Source organism: Apodemus sylvaticus, chromosome 16 (assembly GCF_947179515.1).
Source record: "Apodemus sylvaticus chromosome 16, mApoSyl1.1, whole genome shotgun sequence".
NCBI classification, from domain to species: domain Eukaryota; kingdom Metazoa; phylum Chordata; class Mammalia; order Rodentia; family Muridae; genus Apodemus; species Apodemus sylvaticus.
In genome coordinates, this window is record NC_067487.1 from 63,133,171 (window position 1) to 63,157,868 (window position 24,698).

At 43.3% G+C, this 24,698-nt stretch overlaps 1 protein-coding gene across 2 annotated transcripts in view; it reads left to right on the plus strand.

Annotated features, from left to right (window-relative positions):
• Arhgef28 (Rho guanine nucleotide exchange factor 28) overlaps positions 1-24,698 on the plus strand; it is a 239,506-nt gene that overhangs the window by 185,249 nt on the left and 29,559 nt on the right. For both annotated transcript variants that reach the window (XM_052159966.1, XM_052159965.1), the window contains 10 exons: positions 72-148; positions 4,345-4,523; positions 5,489-5,580; positions 6,536-6,718; positions 8,696-8,827; positions 11,972-12,072; positions 14,682-14,720; positions 14,821-14,868; positions 19,933-20,418; positions 21,493-21,787. In XM_052159966.1, coding sequence (XP_052015926.1) covers positions 72-148; positions 4,345-4,523; positions 5,489-5,580; positions 6,536-6,718; positions 8,696-8,827; positions 11,972-12,072; positions 14,682-14,720; positions 14,821-14,868; positions 19,933-20,418; positions 21,493-21,787 — 1,632 coding nt within the window. The remainder of the gene's footprint in view (positions 1-71; positions 149-4,344; positions 4,524-5,488; positions 5,581-6,535; positions 6,719-8,695; positions 8,828-11,971; positions 12,073-14,681; positions 14,721-14,820; positions 14,869-19,932; positions 20,419-21,492; positions 21,788-24,698) is intronic.

A 24,698-nucleotide genomic window follows, 5' to 3' on the forward strand; every position in this document is an offset into this window, starting at 1 on the left:
ATGAAAATAGCTGGTAAGGCTGTCTAGGCTGTGGTTTCCTCCTTAATACTGTTGTGTTCCTGTCTTTGAAGACATCCTGGCTCTGCTTCTGACTGATGTGCTGCTCTTCTTACAAGAAAAAGACCAGAAATACATCTTTGCAGCTGTTGTAAGTATATGACCACGCAATGCACATTTTTTTTCTTTTACTAGTTAGTTCTGTATTTCCTTCAACAAAGCCTAATGTTCCTAATTTAAAAAAAAAAAATGTTGCTTGGCAAGAATATGCCCATACTATATCCCCACGGCGACAGCGGGTTTCATAGCTGCTGGGTTCAGGAGGCAGATTAATCTGTTGAAAATACTGCAATACTTCAGCATTGATGGTGAACAGACACTGCTCTCAGGGCCTCGAGTGCCTCTCCACTGCCTGCCTACCTGTGCTTGGCTCTGGCCGCCGAGGCATCAGCGTTGGGCGTAGGTCATTTCCAGCATCTTGCTCTCTTTTTCTGCTGGAGGGTTCTCTTGATTTGTCAGCCTCACCTATAAGCTACCGTGATAAAACCCCTTCTTCCAATCACGAGAACACCACGATTCCTAAAGGAGAGTATTTTTTTTCCCCATTCTTCTTAGTGCTTAGGGAATGAATCAAGGACATTTTGCATACTACAAAATGTTCTCCCACTGAACTGTAGCCTCTGGCTTTAAGATCCTTGGTCCTGCTGTAGCTGCTTCTAATGACCACAGTCCTTCCTGTGTTCCTTCCCTTTGTGCTATCAAGATCGTTCTCACTGTTCGCACATAACTAGATTTTAGTCTACCACTGAAAACTAGTAATGTAGCATGTCATACACAGCCTCCAGTACGGCCTTTCTCCTCAGGGTACAGAGGAGAAAAAATGTCACAGGTAACACTCCTCGTTGGTGTCGTGGGGCATCCTGTTCTGTTAGAGAGAAGCCCAGTCAGTGTGCATGGAAGTGCTTAGTGTGCATCCAATGATAAGCAAAAAAGCATGTCTGACCAGTGATGGGGTGTGAGAAGGAGAGGCTGGAGCCTGCCCGCCTGCGCTCCACAGATCGGCCCAGACGGCCTCGTCCTCCCTTTCACGAGCACCTGATGCTGACTACAGCAGATGATAGTGTGGAGCCTTAAACTCCTGTGTCCCCCTATTTGCATTTTATCTATTACAGATTTTATTACAACTTTCCATTTTGTCTACTAGCCTCCCCATGCCAGTACCTGGGAATCCCTGAAAGAACACAGAGGAAAGCCCAGGAAGATGGACTCATTGAAATTAACCGATGGGATGTTGAGGGCCAAGCTGAAGAGAAATGTTCATACCATATCACTATAGGAAAGATTTCTTTAGGTCCAAATGCCCGAAAACAAGTGACTATTCCTTCATAAAGGTGATATTGAAGAGCAAAGGAGAAAATATTCTCTTACCTTTTGAGAGTCAAGTATGCCCTATTTTTAGCTCATATACTTTCTTATCACATTTATCTGATAGAAGCCTTGTCTCATAAATCTCTTATATTGTCTCTTGTGATTGTCTAAGGGAATTGAACCTTTAGCTCAGAGTCTACCATGTCTGCATTTCCTAGTTCCCACTATAATGTTTAGAAATTTGTCCTCATATTAAGACCCACATGTGAGATGCTTCATTCCCCTAGCCCAGAAGAAAAAAATCTTAATAGGTCCTTATCTTGTGTACATAGAAGACATGACGAATTTGGAAACTCTCAGAAGTATCTGAAAGCAATAAGAGTAGAAAGTACTGCCCTTAAAGGAGAGTTATGCTCTCGCTCTCTCTCTCTCTCTCTCTCTCTCTCTCTCTCTCTCTCTCTCTCTCTCTCTGTGTGTGTGTGTGTGTGTATGTGTGTGAATGTGTGTGTGTGTGTGTGTGTGTGCATGTGAGTGCGTGCACAGGTACCCTCAGAGACCAGAAAAAGGTGTCAGATCACCTGGAGTCAGAGTTGTGGGTGTTTGTGAGCCACTTGAAATGTGTGCTGGAAACCAAACTCTGAGTCCTCTGAAAGATTTAATTTTCTTTACCTCCGAGTCATTGCTCTAACTCCAATGTAATTTAAAAAAAAAAAAAAATCAGCCAGAAATGGGATCTAGAATAACATTGGAATACCTTCTTTCTGGAATATTGCATCTAGGATGACTATCTTGACTATTAAAGAAGGCAGTTTCAACATTGAAACAATAGAAAAGAGAACATGAACATGTTCGTCTATGAGTTAAATGTAAAATAGGAAGCGAGCTCTGGAACTTTCTGCCTCAGTGGAATGACAAGCACCAGTGGAGATGGGGTAGCAGTGGGCTGGAGGCAGCCTCTCCTTTCCCCATCCCCTTTGTCAGAAGGAGAGGTCTTCCATTCCAGATGTCTGGAGAGATTAGGCAGGAATGTAAGTGGAGTTGGCAGTGAGTGTGACAAAGATAGTCGCGAGCAGTGGGGACTGTCCTCAACTAGTGAGTGTAGGCCTAGTGTCAGGGCTATTGGGCTTCTGAGCTACAGCTGATTCAGACTTTAAAATACTGTGATACAGACAAAATATCCCTGCAGTCTGCATTAGGCCCTTGCATCTTGAGTATGACATCTGTTCAGAGCTGATGTGTTACCTTCATTCCTGGAGATGTTGGATCTTGTTTATATGGTTAATATAGACAATGACAAGCATACCCTTGATACCTTCTAGTTGGCATGGGTTTAATTAATTTTCCTTTCTACCCTTTATTCTTCACTTTTGAACCATCTTGCCACCACCTCCCTTTCTCTGGAGTACTAATCTATTACTACTAACTTCATATTATTTCATATATCAAGCAACTCAAACGCCGTGCTACTCTTTAATATACTGCATTTTTACACATAGAAAAGAGAAGCTGAAATGTAGATCTCTAATACTAAAAGAGATCTTAATGATACTCAGAGGACCTCTCTATTACAGAGGGAAGGATTCAAGATCTTCTTTAAAACCAATTTACCTTCCATTTCCCGAGGCCAAACATGAGACTGGGTAGACCAGTAGTCTGATCTCCTCCCCTCCCCCACTGCTCTGAAAAACATGAAAAGCACTCCAGAGATGCCTTGGCCAATAACACCAGATGCTGCATAGCTATGCAATGCTGGGAAGGCAGGCAAGACAGCACTGAGAAGTCAACTAGTGGAGAATATGGAATGGTAAACTGTGGATAAAGGCTTCACTCAGTCCACAAGGGAGGAACAAAACCGCATGCTGCAGCCAGCTCTGTAGACAGTGGTGAGAACCACAGACCAAAGCAGATTCCATACTCCCACGTAGCTTCTTATTCTGCAGACATTCTTTTGGCCCTTCTTTTAACCATGCCTCTTGAGCCAGGTGTGGGACTATTAACTTTGTCAACTGTCAGGCTCCAGGGCACAGCTTAGAGGCATCGCAAGACTATGGTAAATGCTGGTTAAGGTTCCTTCCTTATCCCTTGGACACCAACTCTTAAACTTTCTTCCAGTTTTCCTCAGATGGAATTATATTTAATCCATTTTGCAGACATCAATTGCATGCCTATTCTGTGCAAGGCAATGTGTCTGGCATATGAAGATGAGTTAGGGCCAGACCTGTTTACCAAGTGTTTGTCTGGTTGGTGAGAAAGAGACACCTACAGGTAGAGCGGCAGTGATTCTGGGGCTGAAATCTACAAGGCTTGATCAGAAGAGGCTGGTGATGCCTAAGGACTCTTGGATCTTGTCTGCCCATTTCCACATTTTATTTGCTGACCTTATTTCCTAGGGCTCTGTTTCTATCATGATCTAATAATTGCCAAATCCAGTGGCTTCCAGGTCATTACAATCTTATTGTAATGTCCGATATACCATTTTTTTAATCCCTTCTTCAACCACAATATTTTCATTTTTCTTTACCCTCTGATCTTTTTAAAATTGCCGTTTGAAATTACAGACTTAAAAAAAATACTTTAAAAAATCTGTATGTTTCTGCGTGGGATTAAATCTAGTGCAGAGGCCAGAAGAAGGAATCCTATCTCCTGGAGCTACAGGTGGTTTTGAGTGATCCAATATTAGGTACTGGGGACCAAACTCAGGTCCTCTGAAAAAGTAGTAGCATTTGCTGTTAACCACTGAGCCATCTTCTCAGCCTCTAACCTGCCAAACTTAAGGATAAATATTCTCCTCAGTCCTCATTCTCCATCTGCTTGGGTTTGAGCGGTGCCACTGTCATAGCCAGGGGAGTGCTAATGTGATATTCTTTCTGCTCTTCGTTTGTTCCCAAATCCTGTTGCTCTCTGTGGTTCCTGGGTCCTGTGTAACTCTTGCTTTAGAGACAGTGCAGGTTCATCTGTGCATTCTCTTAACTCTCACAGGACCAGAAGCCTTCAGTTATTTCCCTTCAAAAGCTTATCGCACGAGAAGTTGCCAACGAAGAGAGAGGCATGTTTCTGATCAGCGCTTCCCCAGCCGGCCCCGAGATGTACGAAATCCACACCAATTCCAAGGAGGAGCGGAATAACTGGATGAGGCGGATCCAGCAGGCAGTAGAAAGGTAACTTTGCTGCTCTTCACCTATGGAATGGCCTTGTTCAGTTGGGGAACGTGTTCTAACCATATCTCCCCTGCATGCAAACTTTGCCTCAGCCGGAATTGTCTGCTCCCTGACCTTTGCCCCTGCCTGCCGTAGCATGTCGCCTGCAGCTCTGCCCTCTGCACGTCTCCCTGCATGCTGTGCCTTCCCACTCTACCTGTGTGCTTTGGTGTGGCTCCTGCTCACCTGCTTCATGAAGACCTCTTCAGTCCAGGTGTTCTCTGTTGTACCTAAGATGCTGTCACTCCCACTGTCGAAGGCACTGATTTGGCATCCGCCATCTCTTTCTGGTAGTTGTCACATGTGTGTGTGTTTCCGTAGACTGGAAGCTCCTTGAGAGCAGGGACTGTGTCTTCTGTTTCTCTGTGTGCCTGAGGAGCCATTCAAATAAATGCCTGGCAAATTTCAGTTTTCTCAGTTGCTTGTTACTTGCACAAGGATAGTTTTGATAAATGAGGGGTGAGGGTGGGAGTTATAATTATTACTGGTAATTTGATTAGTTGGATGAGCTTGGAATTCTGTAAGTTATTCCCATCTCTACCACATCTAACCAATATGGAGGTCTACTGTGTGTCCCATAATCCTTCTACTCTAGATCCATCAAGAGGAGTTTCATAATCACCAAAGCCACCACCATCAGGAGTACAAAACCAAAAATGTACCATTATCTTAGTTGCACTGAATGACATAATGCCCGGTTGCTGCTGCTGCTAATGTTGATAGTGGGGGGTTGGGATATCGGAACCACCCTGTAGAGACTTTGAATCTCTTGGAGGGAGGAACAATGAATTCTCTTTGTTCTCGTTTGTTTTTGTTTTGTTTTTGCCTCTGTGGCTAGCTCTCTCACTAAGTTTCCACATTTTTCTAATGAGCTTAGAAATCCTTGAAGCTGGTTTCAGTGATGCCTTGACTGTTGTCTTTCAAAGCTGTCCGGAAGAAGACGGAGGAAGGACAAGCGAGTCTGATGAAGAGAGGCGGAAAGCTGAAGCTAGGGTGGCCAGGATCCAGCAGTGTCAAGGTGTGTGCGCAGCGCTGCTGTGGTCTAGAGTGGTGGGAAAATGGTGACGTCATTAGTTTAGGTGATGACGCTGGTTAACCATGTGCACCTGAGGTTCACATTGCCCACCCTTCACCAAAGCCACCATCAGCAGACATCTTACAAATTCCTGAGATACTCACCCAAATTTGTGTAACACACATGAGGCAATGACTGTGGGCCATATGGTGCTGTTGAATAATGGAAGTTCTGCCATGCTGTGCTTCTGTGACTGGACAGGGAGTTCAACAGGCAGGAGGGCCAGGTGCACTGTGAAGCCAACGAGTATGTTTATCTTACTAATTCTCAACTCCAGGCCTTATGTTAGAGTCACTCGGGGAGGTCAGTAAAAGTTTCTGGTCTGTTCCTCAACTCCCTTAACAAAACGAAGCAGGAACTCTCTGGATTTAATGCTAGTTAGGGTCTCTCGGCTCTAAGACTCCTGCAACACACTGAAGTCAGGTGGAAACTGATGCACACAGAGATGGTCATAGAAACTGGACGTTTAGAAGCAGAGTCATAAGCTAGTTTTGGCTTTGACCAAGACAAAGAGGCTTCTCAGCCCTGCACTCTTCCCCACCCCCCTGAGAGCCTTCACTTGCTCCAGAGAGAGGGCTGCCTCAAGTCTCTTTCCTGAGCTGGGTATTCGGTCTTAATAGGAAGACATCTCCATAAACAAAAAATAGCTTTGCAAGGTTTCCTGGAATCTGGGAAAGGTACACTTATTTATGAAGTGCAGTGTAGGGTGGGAGAGATGCTAAGTCACTTGCATGAGGTCACAGCCTCGAGTGAAGGCATCAGAATTTGAATCTGGTTCTCCCCCACCTAACAAAGGTGCTGGGCCAGACTGCTTGCTAAATCATGGTGCCTTGTCCTCCTAACTTGATTTGCCAAGCCAGGCTCACGATAACCTGTTATGATGAATACTGTCCCACAGAGATCCTCACCAACCAAGACCAACAGATTTGCACGTATTTGGAAGAAAAGCTGCATATCTATGCTGAGCTTGGGGAGCTGAGTGGCTTTGAGGATGTCCACCTAGAGCCCCATCTGCTCATCAAGCCTGACCCCGCAGAGCCCCCCCAGGCAGCCTCCCTGCTGGCAGCCGCCCTGAAAGAAGGTGAGTTGCCCTGGAAATGATTTGGTTTGACGGACTGAGCTTGTGCTTACTGGCACCCTATTACAAGTCACGCATGGTGGCCCTGGTGCCAAGGTGTAGCCAGATGAAACGGAATACTTATTCTCATAGAACCTATGTTCCAGAAATTTCAAAGACAAAGAAATTAAGTTTGCCAGATTATAAGTATGAAGTGAGATGAAGAAAAATAGGCAGAAGTGGAGAATTAGAGAGTCATTGAGGGGGAGTGGATGTGCTTTACGTTTGGTGGCCAAGACCATTGGCAACGGAAGCAGAGTAGCAGGCAGATTTGGGACGCATTTGGGAAATAAAGTTGGTGAGGCTGACAGCATCCAGGATGAAAGCCTTAATGGAGCAAATCCCTGCTCTTAGACTTAGCCAGTGGCTTCGGCCTCCTTCTCTCCATCAACTCTTCCCTACTGCGGGGCCGGAAGGCCATTGACTTTTGTTACAGGAGGGGGATACACTTGTAGGCTCGGGGAAACCACAGCAGTGGAGATATGATGTAAGCCACAGATGAGAATCCATGCTGGGTCACTGGTCCATACCTGACTGCGGGGAATCCTGCCAGGGTGGGGACATCACGGGCTAAATAAAGGCAGTTGAGTGCACACTTTGAAAAGCCCCCTTGCTCTGCTGGACTGCTGATTTCCTTCCCTTCTCTTCTTGAATCCCATGGCCCTTCCAAGTCTGCTCAGCGTCCACGCCTTTAGGAACTTCTTCCCAGTCCCAGTCAAGATTGTTGCTCTTCTGTGCCTCTGTGTGGCCATAGCTGCGAGGAGTGTCTCTTTCCCCCTTCTCTTTGAAAGTCCCTTGATTAGTCCTCAAATAACCCCAGCATGAGGGCGGGATGCTCAGCAAGTCGTTCTCTGACCCGAATGTGGTCTGAATGTGTTGAGGGTGCTTTAGAAATAATTACAAGGTCCTTAATGTATTCCACGTGCTAGCCGAGACCCCTTTCTGTAAGTATATGTGGCTCCTTTTGAGGGGGCAGTAGTTCCCAAGAGGGCCAGAGCACAGGTGGGACGTATATCATTAAAAGCAGGTTTGAAGAAGAACTCCTTTGAGGAATGGCTAGTATCTTTGTAACAAAGTTTAAAATCCTAATACCCAATAGTGTATGTATATTAATTTAACAACAGGAAGGTTTTCAGCATACTAATTTACTGAAAGCTACATTTGAGGTATTTTATACGATGGATTTTTTAAAAATTATGTTAAATTCTCTATGCAAAAGGATGCTGCTATAAATTGGTATAGACTGCAGGGCTGCATAATTTTTCTGTAAGTGGCCAGCTGTAAGTATTTTAGTCTTTGCAGGTCCCACCCTTTAGGGGATATAGGTTTATGTGTTCACGAACATGTGTTTATACAACTTTTATAACCATGAATGCAGGCTAGGGACATAGTGCAGTGGGTACAATTCTTGCTGAACATGGATGGAACCTTGGGTTCAATTATTTTGTCATATAAACCAGTCGTGGTGTCACAGGCCTGGGATCCCCTCACTTGAGAGGTAAAGGCAGGAGGGTCAAGAGTTCATAATTATCTTCAGCTCCATAGGGTGTTTGAGACCAGCATAGTCTGCCTAACGCGCTCTTTTAGGGGAGGAAAAAAGGAAAGTAAAACCAAATTTTAGTTCTCTGGGTTATATAAGAACAGTTGCTGACCAGATGTGATTTATTGACTTTTAGATCACGATAGATCACGATATCTAATCTTTGGTCATCGTGTTGCAACAAATTGTCTTCTACAGAGTCCATGCTTAAGAGCCAAGTGGCAGAGTTTTAATCAAATTGATTAATTCACAAAACAATCTCAGAACGGTTTAAGTAAGTTTACAGCTTTGCATCGAGTTTTATTCATTATAGCCTGGAGCACATGCAGCCCACCTGATAAACTGAACTATCTCTCTCTATATTTATTGCTTAAATTTGGTTTTATTTTTCTCCTCCTTAGCTGAGAGTCTGCAAGTTGCTGTGAAGGCTTCAAAGATGGGTGATGTAAGCAAGTCATCTGAAGAAGGCCCTGGTGGGGCTGTCCTGACAGACACACCCAGTACACAGGGTGAACCAGCATCGCCAACTGCTTGTAAGTGACAGTGCAGGCCTTGGCCTCGAGCCTGCCTCCAGGGCACACAGTGGTCACACAAAACAAAAGCAGTAGCTACCTGATTTCATGGGAATTTAATGTATTTTTTTTTTTTTTGTAATTAGAAAAACAAAACTTGAGACTAACCATGCTGGCCATAAATGGGTAATATATGTGACAATTAAGGGCACTTGTACTTCAAGGACAAAGACTTATATTGGTAGGCTGTGCTGTGCTGTCCTCTGGCTAAGTATTGTGTCTCTCCCAAATCATACCCTGCCTAGGGTTTCATGATGTCTTGGATGAATTTTTGAAAGGACTTCCAACCCTTTTTAAAAAGGGTCTCTGCACTCCATTAAGGGAACAAGTTTTTGAGTATAATCTTCTGGGCGTCAACTTAGGAATGAATCCTAACTCAGAAAGCTAGGAACATACAGATGCACACGTGAGCCTGAGGTTTGGTCGCAGCATTACAGACACAATTGCCAAACAGTTCTTTTTTGGTTTGTGGTCCCAGGATGATAGACCCCAAGGCCTCGGACATGCCAGGCATGCAGGCTCCCACCGAGCCACACCCTCAGACCCCTCAGAGAGTCTTCTTCATGTTGGGATAGATTCTGCATTTTGAGCAGATCTCAGTTTATGATCCTCCTGCCTCAGACGTGCTGAACTTACAGGTGTACGCCATCATACCCAGCTGTCGATGTATTTTAAGAACAATAAGGTAGAGAATGAGCTTAGCAATGTCTCAGGGCCCAATTATGCTGGTTTATGTATAGTTTTATGCTAAATATGGAATTCCAAAAAGGATTCTAAGAGTATAAAGAGTATATTTTTCATGTGAAGATGGTAAAACCTTACTCGGAAAGAACATGTCTGCAATAGCTGCTTTTATTTTATTTTATTTTATTTTAGACATGGTCCCATGTGGCTCACACACTGGCCTTAAATTTACTCTTGTAGTTGAGAATGGCCTTGAATTCTCAAATTTCTGATTCTCCCAAGTGCGAGGATTATAGGTGTGAGCTACCACAGGCATTCTGTTTGAGAATTTCTTTAACAAATCCCTTAGTTTAGTAGAATGCCTAGAAGCAGTATAACTTTTTAGTTCTACTCAATTTTTTTTGTTTTGTTTTATTACAAGCACCCAAAATTATTTTCCCCTCTCCAATTCTGCTCTATTTAATCCTGGCTTTCTATTTTCAGAACTTGCACATATGTTTTTCATTTCGAACGGACAGATTCACCAGGGGAGTTGAACTGCTCTGGGTGATTTCCTTTAGAAGAGCCTCATTATGCCATTGAGGAAGTGCTCTCTAAAAATACTGAGGGAATGCTGCTCTCAGCCCCGCCCCAGGGACAGCTGGGGGCCCCTCTGTGCCCCTGCAGCTGTTTGGAGCACTGGCCAGGTTCTCTCCTCCCTCCAGGCAGAGCAATGAGGGTTCTCCCTGTCAGAATCTACATTTCGCAGCCTTCTAAAGGGACACCCATTTACTAGACCTAGAACAGCCTGCCGTGAGGACCAGGTGGGGGGGGAGGGAGGGCATGGGGCGAATCCATTTGCCAGAGGCTGTCCATTTTGGCTGGGCTTCGAACATGGTGCTCTGAGAGTTTGGTCTCTTTATACCCTTGTTAAGGGCAGAAGACTATTCCTCAAAGAAGGCCTGGGATCAGAGTGACTTCACAGTGGGCTTCAGGGAGGGTCTTTGTGAAGTAAGTCACGTCAGTCTGAGGTTACAAGCCGAGCTCATCCGCATACTTACCGAAGGAAGAGGAGACTATTATAATCTACTGTCTAGAATGGTCAGTCCAGAGGAGACCCTGTTGCCTACCCTGGAGCTACACCTGGGGCGGGGGGTGGGGAAGAGGGGGAAAACCGAAGCTTATGGAAGCCCCAGCCTTCTACCTCTGCTCGGCCCCATATCCGATTCCTTCAGCGTCTAACTGTTAATGTGAGGAAGTTGGGGAAGAGGAGCAGACTGGTTCCTTGTTTGTAAATGGCTTGAACATCTCTTTAGGAGTTAGGAAAAGTTGCTATAAATTGTCCTTCCAACATCATTGCCTAAGAAGCACTCAGCTTGCACCCGGAGACCTTGGATTTTTCCCTTGGTTCATTCGAGATGGTTCCCACTCACATGAAACTCTGGTTTAGAAGAGACTTTTGGAACCCTGGACAGCTGTTATTTTCTAATGGTGATATAAGTCATTTTTAGAATTTAAACAAAGAGAAAAGGGCAGCCCCTTGTTAGAAATAAAGATGTGTTAATGACACCATATTTTTTAAAAGGAGTTTATAAACATCACAAAATTAATATTTTGGTCAGGGTCCTGGTCAGATAATGCTCCAATGAAGTGTGTGTGTGGCCCAGTGCTGGGAGGCCTGGTTAGATTAGTAAAAGGTGAACATAGCTTAAGTCTTTACTGAGTTCACTTCCTCCTTCAAGAAATGATGAAATTGTGCCGACCAAGGTTTCACGGGTAAAGGTAAATTTCTATTTGGTACTTAACATCTCTGGACCGGTTTCTGTGTTTTCCTAGGTTACATGTACAGTTTTTACAGTGTTAAAGCATTAGTGGGAAATGTAAACAAAGCTGGAGATGAGGAGAAACTGAGGCAGGCTCCCAGTTTTTATGACTCTGAAACCATAAAGCATTAGCCACCTCCAGCCTTCTTAGAACACTATCCCTTTTGCCTCTGGACCTGCCTTCTAAACCCTGTCCATCAGCTGTTGCTCTTGTCCTGGCCACGAGGGAGCCCTTTACGGACCTGGGTCTGCCAAGAGACCTGTTTTAAATTACTTCTTTCCCGGGAGGCTTTTTCCTATTAAATGAAAGCAAGACATAGACTCGGTGCCACAAACAGCACATGGACACATGAGCCCGAGAAAGAAGCACAATTAAAAAGATGGGCGGCCAAGGATGCTGTTTGGTTGGTGTCTCTTAGCCTGTAAGCTCCAGGAGAGCAGGGACTGCGGGCTTTCTTGCGATCTCTAGCGCCCCCTGTAGGAGCATTCAGTATGTATTATCTCGTGATATACTTCTTTTTTTTTTGAAGTGTGCTTCAGTTGTGAACAGAAGAATCCAATTGGCCAGCTGATGTTTGATGTTGTCCTTTTTGTTTCTGTCTCAATGGCCTGATTCCAGCATTAGTCACAGAAGGGACAGAAGGAAGAGGCTGTTGGGATGTGGATCCAGGGCTCCAGGGTGTGGTAACCGACTTGGCGGTCTCTGATGCAGGGGAGAAGGTATTGTTGATTGTTAACCAACTTGCTAGTAGCCAGAACTATTGCTTTGTGTACAAAGTAACTTCAGTTCTCAGGCAGTGAGTGGATTGAAAATACTTTTTCTGAATGGTTTCTGATCCATTTAAATATCTATATTGAAACTTTCTAAACTATTTCTTCTTTAAATATTTGTGTTCTTTCTATATCATGTAAATGTTAAAAATACTGTAAAGTTATTAAAAACCAAGACAAAAAGCTTGAAAACCCTCATGTGTGTGTGTGTGTGTGTGTGTGTCTGCACTCTCTGACTTCCGGCTTCCTTTCTGCACTGCAAACTTTTGCTTTTCCTCACTTCTGGTGACTATTTGAGAAGTGGCCCCGACACTGGGATGGCTCACCACCAGATGGCGCCCTGGGAGCCGAACCGATTTCCACTTTGGGATGGCTTGCTTCTGATCTCTACTGTGACCCTCCGCTCCTCACCTGATCTCCACCTTCCTCTCGCAGACTTGGAATCCGCATAACCACCTTTTGCCTGTGTTCTCTGATTCTTGATATATGTAGGCTGTAACTCTCTCTGTAGAAATTACATGTGTACAGCTTTCTGTTGACTTCACGAGTGTGATTTCATAAGCAGGGGAGGAATAACACTGTGCTTCTGGGAGGGGAAGTCAGGTCAAGAGTTTTTACTTTGTCTAGCATTGATTTAGCTCCATCTCCAAGTATCGATGCGCACCAGTGTGGGACTACAGCATATGTATGTTACAGATGCAACATCTTACTGTTTGGTGGTTTCTAGATAATGTGACGTAGGACAGAACCAAGTCTGGCTTTCAGAATTTCACAGAAAAGTCAGCTCTGATTTAGTATTCATTTGCAAACGTCAGAGGCCCAAGTTAATTTATGGATACAGAATTTTACTCTATTACTCTGATTGAAAGCTTTAAACTAGTTTGTCTTAAATTGTCCCTGCTTTTCCACGTGATCTTCACTTTGAAACATGAAGCGAGTGGTTTTCAATTGCTCCTAAGTTTTTAGGGAGGAAAGATAATTGGTCGATGGAAACTTAATTCTGCACAGAAAATGGCTTGACTCCTACTCCTCACTCAGTTACAGGTGGAAAAGTGAGTTCAGGTTTCTCTTTCTATTAACCTCTGGAAAATCTGACACTTGATGGGGCCTTTGAGAATGGATATAAACAGATTTATAGAAAGACTACTTGGCTAAAGCTTTAAGCAAGTATATAGTGGATGTCTTGGTATTAGTGTCCTTAAAAAGATGAGGTTAAAACAAAATTCTGAAAAAAATTAATAACACAAGGGTAGAAATTCTCAATAATCAACTGTAGTTATGCAGTACAACCACCACCAGGGGGCACATGAAGTCCACTAAAAAGATGATGTTTGGGCAGCCCAGAGGTTGGAGCAGTAAGGAACCAAATGTAGCACAATCCAACTCATTTCTACATTTTGCTTCTTTGTAGAATATAAACCTTAGAAATATCATGGGTTTTTTGTTTTGTTTTCCACAAAAAGCAGTGGATGGGCCAAGAAGGGCTCAGAAGAAACGCAAGAACTTAAATCACCTTAAGTTCTGGTATCTTCCCATACATTTGTGTGCAGTTCTAAAGTACTGACATGGTCTCTCTCTCTTCTACCTTTGTCCTTTCCCCATTAAGGGACTGATTAGCAACACAATCTGTACTGACAGTGTGAAGGAAAAGGAGATTGGGCTCACTCACCACCAGCTTAAGCTAAGTGCCTCCTTTAAGCCACAAGGTGAACCGAGGTTGACTTTCTTTAGGGCTTAATGTGACGTGTGTTCAGACGAAAGCAAGCCCGTACAGGAGGCTGGGGAAATGGATGGCTTCCTAGCTCCTAAAATGTGGAGTTTGTAATAGCGTTGGTTGCTGCTCATTAAAGAGAATTGGAGCAAGCAGAGCTTACAGCCATTTGGTGGTCGAGTGTCCCTTACAATGTTAAGCACCATCCTTAGGTTTGCAGATATAATATTAAATGCATAAAATCTTACTATCCATTGGTTTTCTAATGAGAGAAAACAGACGACACATAAACACATGCTTATCGCAATTTGGGGAACAAAAGTTCTCAGTATTGACATATTCCCTGATGTTCAGTGGCTTGAAAGAGACATCTGAGGCACAGACCCCACCCCCAAGGACAAGATGGCCAGCGTCCTCTGGCTTCACTCATGGGTTTTAAGTTGGTGATGAATTGAGGTGGGTTCTGGAGACACCAACTAAGTGCTTCCCTGGGGCCGTCTCTAACCACTGCTGCTTGGGTATCACGATTCTCCAACATTAAGGTCGGGGACCTAGAGTCCCTGTGATGGTCTGTAGCTTCCCAAGAACAGGGTGAAAGATCCTTTCCTGGGGTTTCTTTACCATCGTCTATGCCATTTTAAGGGACAGTTGGGTAAGAGTTGTCACACATCTCTGAGTTTGAATGAGTGAGACCTGTATTGTCAAATGGCTGCCAAATTCTCCAGCCTGGGAGGAGACAGTTACTGAGGTAATGGAATTTAGACAGGGAGGCTCATGTATCAGGAATACTTGATAGCTTTCAAAAGTTGCGTGGCTGTTCATTTCCCTGTGTTTTTATGTATTTTAGGTGGAATATAGAAGTTTTTCAGGTTCTTCACAGTCAGAGGTGAGCTGCACAATGCTTTAAACATATACCATCCTTTCTCAAATTGTAGCTAAGGAAGCTTTTCAAGAACTTGACACATGTAATCTTTTTATATCCCCAGATCATACAAGCGATACAGAATTTAACACGTCTCCTTTACAGCCTTCAGGTAATGACTCTCCTGTAATTCCAACCTTGTCAGTGTTTCTTTTAGTGTAAATTGATGATTTCCAGACCTCAGAAATTAGAACATTTGAAAGGTCGTAAGCCATCCTAGAAGAGTGCCAACCCCTGCCCCGACCCCCAGGTGTGACTCCGCTGGACAAGCTGAGTTCCCTGGTTTTGTAATCACGAGGTAGCACGGTGCTGGCACATTTTACCTGATTCTTCTCAGAAACCATAAAGCTCTTCATGTCTCTCAATAATAGCAATGAATCTGCTTGGGTCAGACACAGTGAACTTCTTAGGTGAGTGCAGCATGACTGGGCGTCACCTCCACATCTGGCCTTTGGGAAGAGCTGCTAAATAATTTACATGTTCCTCTGTGCGTTGGTTTGTTCATCACTCAGAAGCAAATGGGCCGCTGTGCCTCCTACTAATGGCTTTGGTAGCTTTTTAGGAAGGCATAGAAATCACGCTAGTGGTGTGAATTGGAAGACTGTGTAATCCATCCCTCAGATGATACCCACTAAAGAAGCTACCGGTGCACCCAATGTGTTTTCTGTGGTGGTTAGAAATTTTTAATGCTATCAAGACAATAGTTACAGTGTAGAAATTTTTGAGGATAAAAATCAAGTGCAATGTCTGTGGTTGTAAAAAGAGAATTGCTGTTGCCATAATTTAAAAAAAGGGAAACAAACAACTAATAAGACATTGGTTACCATGTCGTGTGTATTCCTTCAGTTTAGACTGTTCTGTGTCACCCGTTGGCGACACACATGCTGCCGTGACGTCAATTATTATACACAGCATGCTTGTTAATGTATGTACAGTATTCAGGTCTATAGAATTCAGTCCCAATTATTTATATTTGTGCATTGATAGCACAAAGCATCAGTGTCCTTGTAGTAAGTATTTTTTACTGTAGCTGAGTGTTTCCATGGGCTAAAGTTACTAAAGTTGTCTTTTTGCAATTTTAGTAAACAGCCAAAATTAATCGGTCATCTCTTTTTCTTTTTCCTCCTCTTCAATTTAAAAGTGAGCAAGCGCTCAGATGACTCTAACGTGCACTGCTTTACTTCTTACCAGGACCAAGCGTGGCCTCCCAGTTTTCCCTTAGTCATTCATAGCTCCTAGTTTACACCTTAGGACTCTTAAAGGTAAATTAAGTCTAAATTTGGAACAGAAAACAGAGAGTCACGGCAGCATTAGACGTTTTCTTGCGTATATTCTGACAACAGGAAAACTTTCTCTTAAGCACTACGCCTGGTCTTGCTCCAGCGCCAGCACCGCTCCTCAGTTCTGAAAGCCTGGGGTTGCGTTTGAGTGCACAGCAGCACTAGCTCCTCTTAGTGTTGTTCTACATAGTTTGCATATGTTGTAAGGTTTGTAGATCACTCTGTCCAGTGTCCTAGATTAAATTGGCATTGTATTTATGAATGGAAAAGGACTTGTGCTTCTTCTCTGGCCAGTTGTGTCTGAGAACAGGGTCAGTCCCTACTTATTTTAGGTTATGCTGGAAGCTTTATAATTGTCTTCATACAGATACTCTAGAAATTGAAAAAAAAACATATATCTGTACTTATCCAATTATGGTTGTGAATAAAAGATATTGGTTTTTGTGTATTTTTTTTCTAATATCATTCAACCCATTTAACTTCAGTTTTTGTTTTAATAAAATTTCCCGTAGATTCTCTGGAATATTTCATATAGAAAATTTGAAAAAAATAGTACTATGACTATTTTTCAATTATTATATCAATTGAATTTTCTTGGTTTATTGCTTTGGGTAGCTATAGGGTTATCTAAGTTTTTGGCACGGTGATAGAGCACTGTGAGCTACAAATGTGTTGTGATCCATTTGGAGTTATCCTGGGATACATGTGGTATATTGACCACAATTTGGCCATGTCTCCATCTGAAATTATGTTAACTAACAGTGGTAACAGTAAGCTTCTTATCTTATTCATATCACATAGCAATGCCTTTATTATCTTATGTAAGATAGGGGATCTGAGAGTCCCATTGATTGTATGAAACAAGCTGTTTTTAGATGTCAGCTGAGAAGCTTCAGGCATTACAAAGTCCATTCAACTCTCAGGGGCTGTAAACATTGAGCATCCTGACTCATTTTGCCTGATGAAAAGATGTACAGTCCTTATCTTTTTTTTTTTCAGTGTATCTTGGCTTCAGATGAGGTCAGCAGCCTACTGACCTCAGTTTGCAATACGTTAAGTCATTGGTTCTCAACCTTTGGGTCGTGACCCCTTAGTGACCCTTTTACAGGGGTTGTTTAAGACCATCAGGGAAGACAGATATTTACATTACGATTCATAACAGTAGCAAAATTACAGATATGAATTAGGAACAAGAGTAACTTTATGGTTGGGGTTCACCACAAGATAAGGAACTGTTTTGAGGGGTCACAGCGTTAGGAAAGTTGAGAACTGCTGTGTTGACTACAAGTAGGAAATATCAATGTCCCCAATAGATTCCCTTCATCACACCAAAGATTTTGAGTTGGTCTTAGGATATGGGGTCTGAAATATTTCTGTTTCGTGGTGTGGTCCTCTCTTTAGAGGCTGAACTTTTAGCTGTTTCTGAAAATGTCATGAATTAGTCCCTGTAGCGTTGGAGAAGATAGACAGGCTGGAAAGGGAAAAGACTCAGATATGTGAAAGGAGAGCAAATTAAGAATTCCTGAATGTAACGCTAAATGTGGAAATCAATATCCAGTCTTCGGTGTATGCTTATGAGAGGGAATAAAAATGACCTTATCCCAACCTCAAGCAGACATAAGTTCCTTATGCTTACACTGAGTTATGCTAATTGCAGTTCTTACACAGAACTAATACCTATTTGTTTTGGCATGCAGAATAGGGGGTTTGTTGGCTTCATCGTTTGGATAACCTCGGAGTCTAGGGTATTAAGTAGTGGTAGCACCTACAGTGTGCTTCAGGCCAGCAGGGTACCAGGGGTTTATTAATGTCAATTATCCCATGTTTAAAGACCACAGTGGCGAGTGCCCATTCTCCACGATGGCCATTGCTCTTCTTATAACAGCTTTCCAAAGTCATTTGTCCAGAGCGGCCATGAATTTTTTTTCAAATAATTTTCAAATTTAAAACTACAAGTTTTATTTCAAAAGGCCCTGGGCATTACATTTTTGAGTCTCATTCCAAGGCCAGTATGAATTTAAAACATCTTAGTTTGTGAACTTTCAGAAATATAGAAGATTGCTGATCACACGCACCAATGGGCAAACCCCCATCTTCCCAGGGTGCGTGCTACACAGGCAATTAGGAAACAAAAATTTGGATTTATCCTTGGGACGGTGATGACTTCTCATTCAGAGTCAAGCCGTACATTCCTACCCAGTGCGTGTGTCTTTGTGATGTGTTCCCTCTGTACCTTCTTGCACTTTAAATGGGAACCTTCAAAATTAAAAGCTTCCAAGAGTATTCATTATAGGTTTGCTGCTGTTTTGGGTTAGTAGCATCTTTTCAGATCCTGGTAATTCTTTCCTGTGATGTCGCTAAGTTCTTCATAGTCAGATGCTATGACTCCAAATGGTTTGTTACTGTTATGCCTGTCTGCTGGTATTTAGAGTTCCCATTTTTCCTTAACTGTAGCTGCCTCCTGTTAGCGATCTAGTAAACAATGACTTCAAACTTAGATTTAGTTTTTGTATGACCTTCTCGCTCTGATGCTAAAACCTAGCAGTAAGGAGACTAGTTCCACCCACTTCCATAGCTCCTAAAAACAGCATTAACTTCAATTCTCAGACATTATGTTATAAAAAGAGTATTTGCCAAAAGTCTCCAAATAGTTGACTTTTATTTTTATGTCTTCATGAAAGCAATATATAAAGCTCAAATAATTTCTGGCTTGGGACTCAAATAAAGGATACTACTGTGTTTATATAGATTCTTAAATTCCCACGAATGATTGACTGGGGACCTCAGAAGGAGAATGAGAATAGAACAGGAATTCAGAGTGTCGTGAATTTACACACTAAGTTTATACCCAAAGGAGTGACTTAAATACAACCGAACAACCAGTCACTTCTTCAAAAGCAAGAATGAGAATAATCAACTCTCTGTAGCTGTGAGCTTTTTATCCTAGGTTGAAACCTAACCAACCTCGGATCAAAAAGATGGAAAGAACAGTTCCAGAAAGTTCAGGAAAGCAGTTGGCTTTCACCCCTCCCCATGTGAATGAAGCAATGTATGGACGGCACATTAGGTGTTGCAAATGATCTAGAGGGAACTCAAAGAATTGGGAGTGAGGTGGGGGTATGGGTAGGTTATGTCTTACTACTAAGTCATTTCAGTTAAGGACTTGAACATCAAAAGTTTTGAATAGCCACTGGAGTCATTGAACCAAACCATCTTAGTTACAAAAGGCCAGTGATGTTGTATAAAATATTGTATATGTATATATTATCGTATATGTTTGCATGTGTAAATCACCAAGTCATCCTGCTAGGAAATGTAAACTCGAAGTTTAAAGTGCCTTGGATCCAGTTGGGAAGGAACAGGATATAAAAGTAATCCAGCAGGCATTCCATATCTTAGAAATATTTCTGATCAAGAGGTAAAGAGTCCACAAGCTGTGCTAGCTTTGTGTCTTACTGACAAAGTCCCCAAGTAACAAGATAGAAGAGGAAAAGCTGACGTTGGCTCCTGGTTTCAGTACCTGGACGCTTGGTGCCACTGCTCTGGGGAAAGCAGAATTTTGTGGTGGGGATACTAGGTAGACAGAGCTATTCACCTCATGGTACAAAGAGGGAAGGTCTGGGTCCCAGTATCCCCTTCTAGGATACGTGTGCGCACGCGCGCGCGCGCACACACACACACACACACACACACACACACACACAGGCCCGAACCTCTTCACCCCCACTTCTACATGACTAAACCTATCTCCTAAAAGTTCTGCCTTCTCCCACCAGCTCTACAGCAAACAATGAAGCCTTTAACCCATAGCGTTTGGGATCCCATTACCACCCCATATGTAGCACAAGTCTGTGTGTACTAATTTGGCCTCTTCTCCCCAACCCCCATCCCCTCAGGCTGCCTTGACCATCCAGGACAGCCACATTGAGATCCACAAGCTGGTTCTACAGCAGCGGGAGAGCTTGGCCCCTAGCCTCTCCTTCCGAGGTGGCCCCTTGCAAGACCAGGAGAAATCCCGCTACCTGGAAAAGCAGCGTGAAGAGCTGGCCAACATCCACAAGCTTCAACACCAGTTCCAGCAGGAGCAGAGGCGCTGGCACCGCGCATGCGACCAGCAACAGCGCGAACAGGAAGCCCAAGAGAGCTGGCTGCAGGCACGGGAACGGGAGTGCCAGTCCCAGGAGGAATTGCTGCTGCGCCACCGTAGTGAGCTGGACCACCAGCTCCAGGAGTACCAGCAGAGCCTCGAGCGGCTGCGGGAGGGCCAGCGGATGGTGGAGAGGGAGAGACAGAGGATGCGTGTCCAGCAGGGTCTGCTGGGCCACTGCAAGCACAGTCGCCAGCGGAGCCTCCCAGCTGTCTTCTCTCCAGGGAGCAAGGAGGTATGCCTTAGCTCTGTCTACCCTGGGCTTACCCAAGCATACGTGCTCCTGGTTCTTGTGGAAGAGTTCACAAAAGTTTCTCAGTTTAAAAAAAAAAGCCAATATTGTTTAGAAATAATTTGTAAGTTTCTTGACTAGAAATACAGAAAATTTAAGGTCCTAGGCTTTTTTTTAGGGGAGAGGGGAGCTGTGTGCTCTGAGATACCCTTACCCTAAGAAAAGGATGGAGTTACCCAAGTAAGATAATGGTGAGTTGACCTGGAGGCACATGCACTGAGCATGCTGGTTTCTTGGTGTTTGAAGGACTCATCATAAACGATCTATTGTTGATAGACTAATAATAACCTATCATGTTGTATGGCACGTGTGTTTTTATAGATCAGTTAGCTCTTCACATGTAAGTATTGTGCTAAGCAATTGATATAGGAAGTTTACTTGCTCCTTGAAAGTTGGATGTAGCGAGTTCAAAATCCACGTCACTAAAAGCTGTTGTGAACCGCCCTGAGGAAGGACTGAGTGGGTCGAACCGTTTCAGAAGACCCCTGTGCGCTCTGCATATGTCGTACCATTGCTTGACAATCCCATTTGTCTGGGCAGAGTTTCTGCACTCTGCACCACATGTGTGTTTTTATGGATAGCACATAAAGCTGTCAAAGTTAACAGGTATATAAGAAAGAACTATGTTGCATCTGATTTCCCCTTTAAGTCTGCTAAATTTCATTTATTACAAACTTCTTGTGCGCTGAAGGATGTTTTCGACCTTCTTACATGGCAAATGAGGAGACGCTGATTGCTTTGATTAAAATAAAGTGGAGATCCTCTGGTGGCGTAGATCTCTGCCCGGCGTTTTTAAAAAGAAGATACATTGTGCATGGCTAGTTGGAGTTCCTTGTTCTAGCTCATTTAGAGGGGTTGGGAGGAAAGTGAATGGTAGATTTCTTTCTAAACTCATTTTTATTAAATTCATGATTTCTAGAACAAGAGTTTTCAGGCTTATGGGATAAATTAATACTTCATGAAACTTGTTTAAATTGCTAAAGAAATTACTATATTTTTCTGTATTTCTTTATACAGGTGACGGAACTTAATCGAGCTGAGAGTCTGTGTCATGAAAATTCATTTTTCATCAATGAAGCTTTCGCACACATGTCACTTAACACGTCCAATAAACCAAACCCATCAGGTGTCCCCTGGGGTGCTCACCCCCCAGGTGGATCTCATTTTGATTTGGCAAGGACTAGTGAAAGTCAAACAGAACTGAAGATAGACGTTTCTCAGCCTTCCGATGTCAACTCTGAACTCTGGACAACAGGGCCGGGCCATCAGAGACCTGTTCTCCAGGAAAACAGCAAGGAGTCTTGTAAAAATGGTAATTAATTCTTTACACATCTTCTGAATGATGTCAGTGTGAAATCGTTCTCTGAGTGGTTGGCTCCTTAGATTGAATGAACCCCAGGAAGCATAGCTTAGCAATGGGTTGGGGGTTTCTTTGGGAAGCCTGATCCCTTTGCACGCCTAAGTATCTAAACAAATGAGGCCTTGTAGTAGGGCTTAGAGCAATGGTTCTCAATCTGTGGCCTGTGACACTTTGGGGGCTCAAATGACCCTTTCACAGGGGTCACCTAAGGCCATCAGAAACCACAAATATTTGCATTATAATTCATAACAGTAACAAAATTACAGTTATGAAGTAGCAACAAAAATAATCTTATGACTGGGGTCACCACCCTGTAAGGAACTCTCTTAAAGGGTTGCAGAATCAGGAAGATTGAAAAGCAGTGGCTTAGGGTATTCAATAGGGCATGGCCAACAGTGGTTTTTTAGGCCAGCAGGCTAAGTGATCGCCACTTAAAAGTGATACACCTTGATATTTATTCTCTGCTGTAGTTGGACCCATGATGTGTGTCTTGATGTGTGTCTCGGTTGACACTCAGAAATAAAAGGTACGGACAGGATTTGTGCCGGGACTTTATTGTCTATCTGGGCGGATTTCCTGTAACATTAGTGAAGTCTTCTGTTGTACTATTAAACACTCAGAATGAAACTGTTAACATCATTTGTCATTGTAAAAAAAGGTGTTGTCTCTCCATAAGTACCTCGTAAGAACACAATTTGCCAACCCCAGTAAAGCATTTGCCAAATATAAAGGAAGGGCAGCTAGGGTTTCCAACTCCGTGTGAATCCAAATGATTGAAATCTCTGTCCACTTTGAGTTGTTTTCCCTGGGATGGGAGGTGGGGAATTAGAAGAACTTGAAACCTCCCTTCAGAAAAACAGATGGCATGCAATCGCATAAACAAATGGCCGGCCACATGGATAGGAAATAAATCACCCACAGTGCAATGTTTCAGAAACATAAAACAATCAGGAGTTATAGCGATCTTTAGAACTGGACACAGATTTGTTTCCGGGCTTAACATATATTCTTAGTTTGTCAGTTGGGAGGATCATTTTTCAGCAACAAAAAGTTTTAAAGGCATTCGGTTCCTTCCAATTAGGGAGCAGTCATTCTGACACTGCCTGTGACTTGATTTATGACTGATCCCGGGAACGTTGAGCCTTAGCCCTGGCTGACTCTTGACACGGCTCAGTCACTACTGTAGTGTTCTCTCGGAGAGAATGAGATCCTTCTTAAAACATTGTTTTAAATTAGAAAAAAATAAGTACAATGGAATACTTTGAACTAAAAAGTAAAGGGTCAAACAAAATTTAGAAACTAGAAACCCGTTTCATACATTATCTTGGAACTCGGCCCTGTGGAGTCCAGGCGGGATATGCTGCCTCACTGCGTTGACTCACTGGCTTGCTATGTGCAGTGTTTTATGTGCTCTTGTCGGTGTGGTTTTGCATGCTGGCATTGGCATAATTCAAAAACTCCATTTGAGTCAAACCACACTCGTCTTTTGTTTAGAAGTGTTCTTCTTCCTCCTTGGGTATCATTTTCTCTCACCCCGGGCCTTAACGTCTCAAGCTCTAAAATACAAGCAGGATGCTTGTGGCAGGCAGAAAAATGTACCAAGGAAATAGGAAGTGATTAGACACAAAGCCGACGTGTGGGCATAGGAAGGGTGAGATGGAGTCCATCGAAATGCTGAGAAAATCGACTCTCTGCTTAAGAAATCATCCATATGTCCAGTGGAGACCAAGGATACTCAGGACATTGGCCTGAGGGAGGAAGGTCAACTTCAGCCTGGGGCTTAGAAATAGGAGTCTGGTCAGATCTGTTTACTGCTGAACTTGAACTAGTCAAAACCTGTTTCTGCATGAGAGAGAAGATAGTCAAAGAATAGGAAGAGAGAGGACAGTGGAATAAAAATGGTTCTTTTTTTTAAAGGGGTGGTGGTGGTCAGGGACAGCTAAAATTGTTCAACTCATTCCAAGATTGCAGAGCTCTGTGGCTTGAAAACAGCGCAGCATTGGCCCCTGGAAGGGGCATTACTAGGCTCTGAGCACTCTCCACACATGCTCTTGTGGGAGCCAGGAGTTGCAGGGGACTGGGTTGGGCAGAAACCAGCCAGGGCCGTAGTGTTCAGTGTTGAGATGGTGCTCAGGCCAAGGCAGGGTGTTTGACTTCTGAATCTTTGAGGGAGTGGTTTTTAAGCAACCACTACAAAGGAGTCCTGTAGAGCACAGTACTCTAGCTGTGTTTGCCTACGATGTCCTAGGCTGATATTTTTGCTAAATATGCCTTTAACTGTGATTGATGAAAGCTGTACTGTTTTATTGTTGGAATAAGGGCCTCTGTTTCAGGAGGAGCCTAAGAATCGTTTCTTCTCTTGTCTGGCCCCATGTTATGTTTGGGTCCAGCTCAGAAGAGTAAAAAATAAGGATTTCAGAAATAGGAGGGCTGATAGAAAAAAAAAATGTATGTGAAAATAAAGTTCACAAGTATGTCCAGAAGTCACCTAGACTGGAATTTTCAATGTTTTTGTTCTTTCCTCTTTCAATCTGATCTCACCAGGACACTTCAGTTCACTCTGACTTAGTTTAGTTTTTGAGTTGTTCTTCTACCACCACCACCAGCAGCAGTAACTACACAACAGGTCAGTTTGCAGCCTCTGTACAGAGGTTCTCCATGGAGAAAACCATTTAACATTCCCAGCCACCAGCACAGTTCTGTGATGATCTCATAGCGGAGGGATAACTCTGACGCAGCAAGGCAAAGCACATAGACCAAGGTCACACAGCCAGCAAGGGAACCACCAAGAATCAAAGCTGGGCAGAAGGTCTCTGCAGCCCGTGTTCTCAAATCATTGTGTGGAACCAATCCCTAAGAGCTG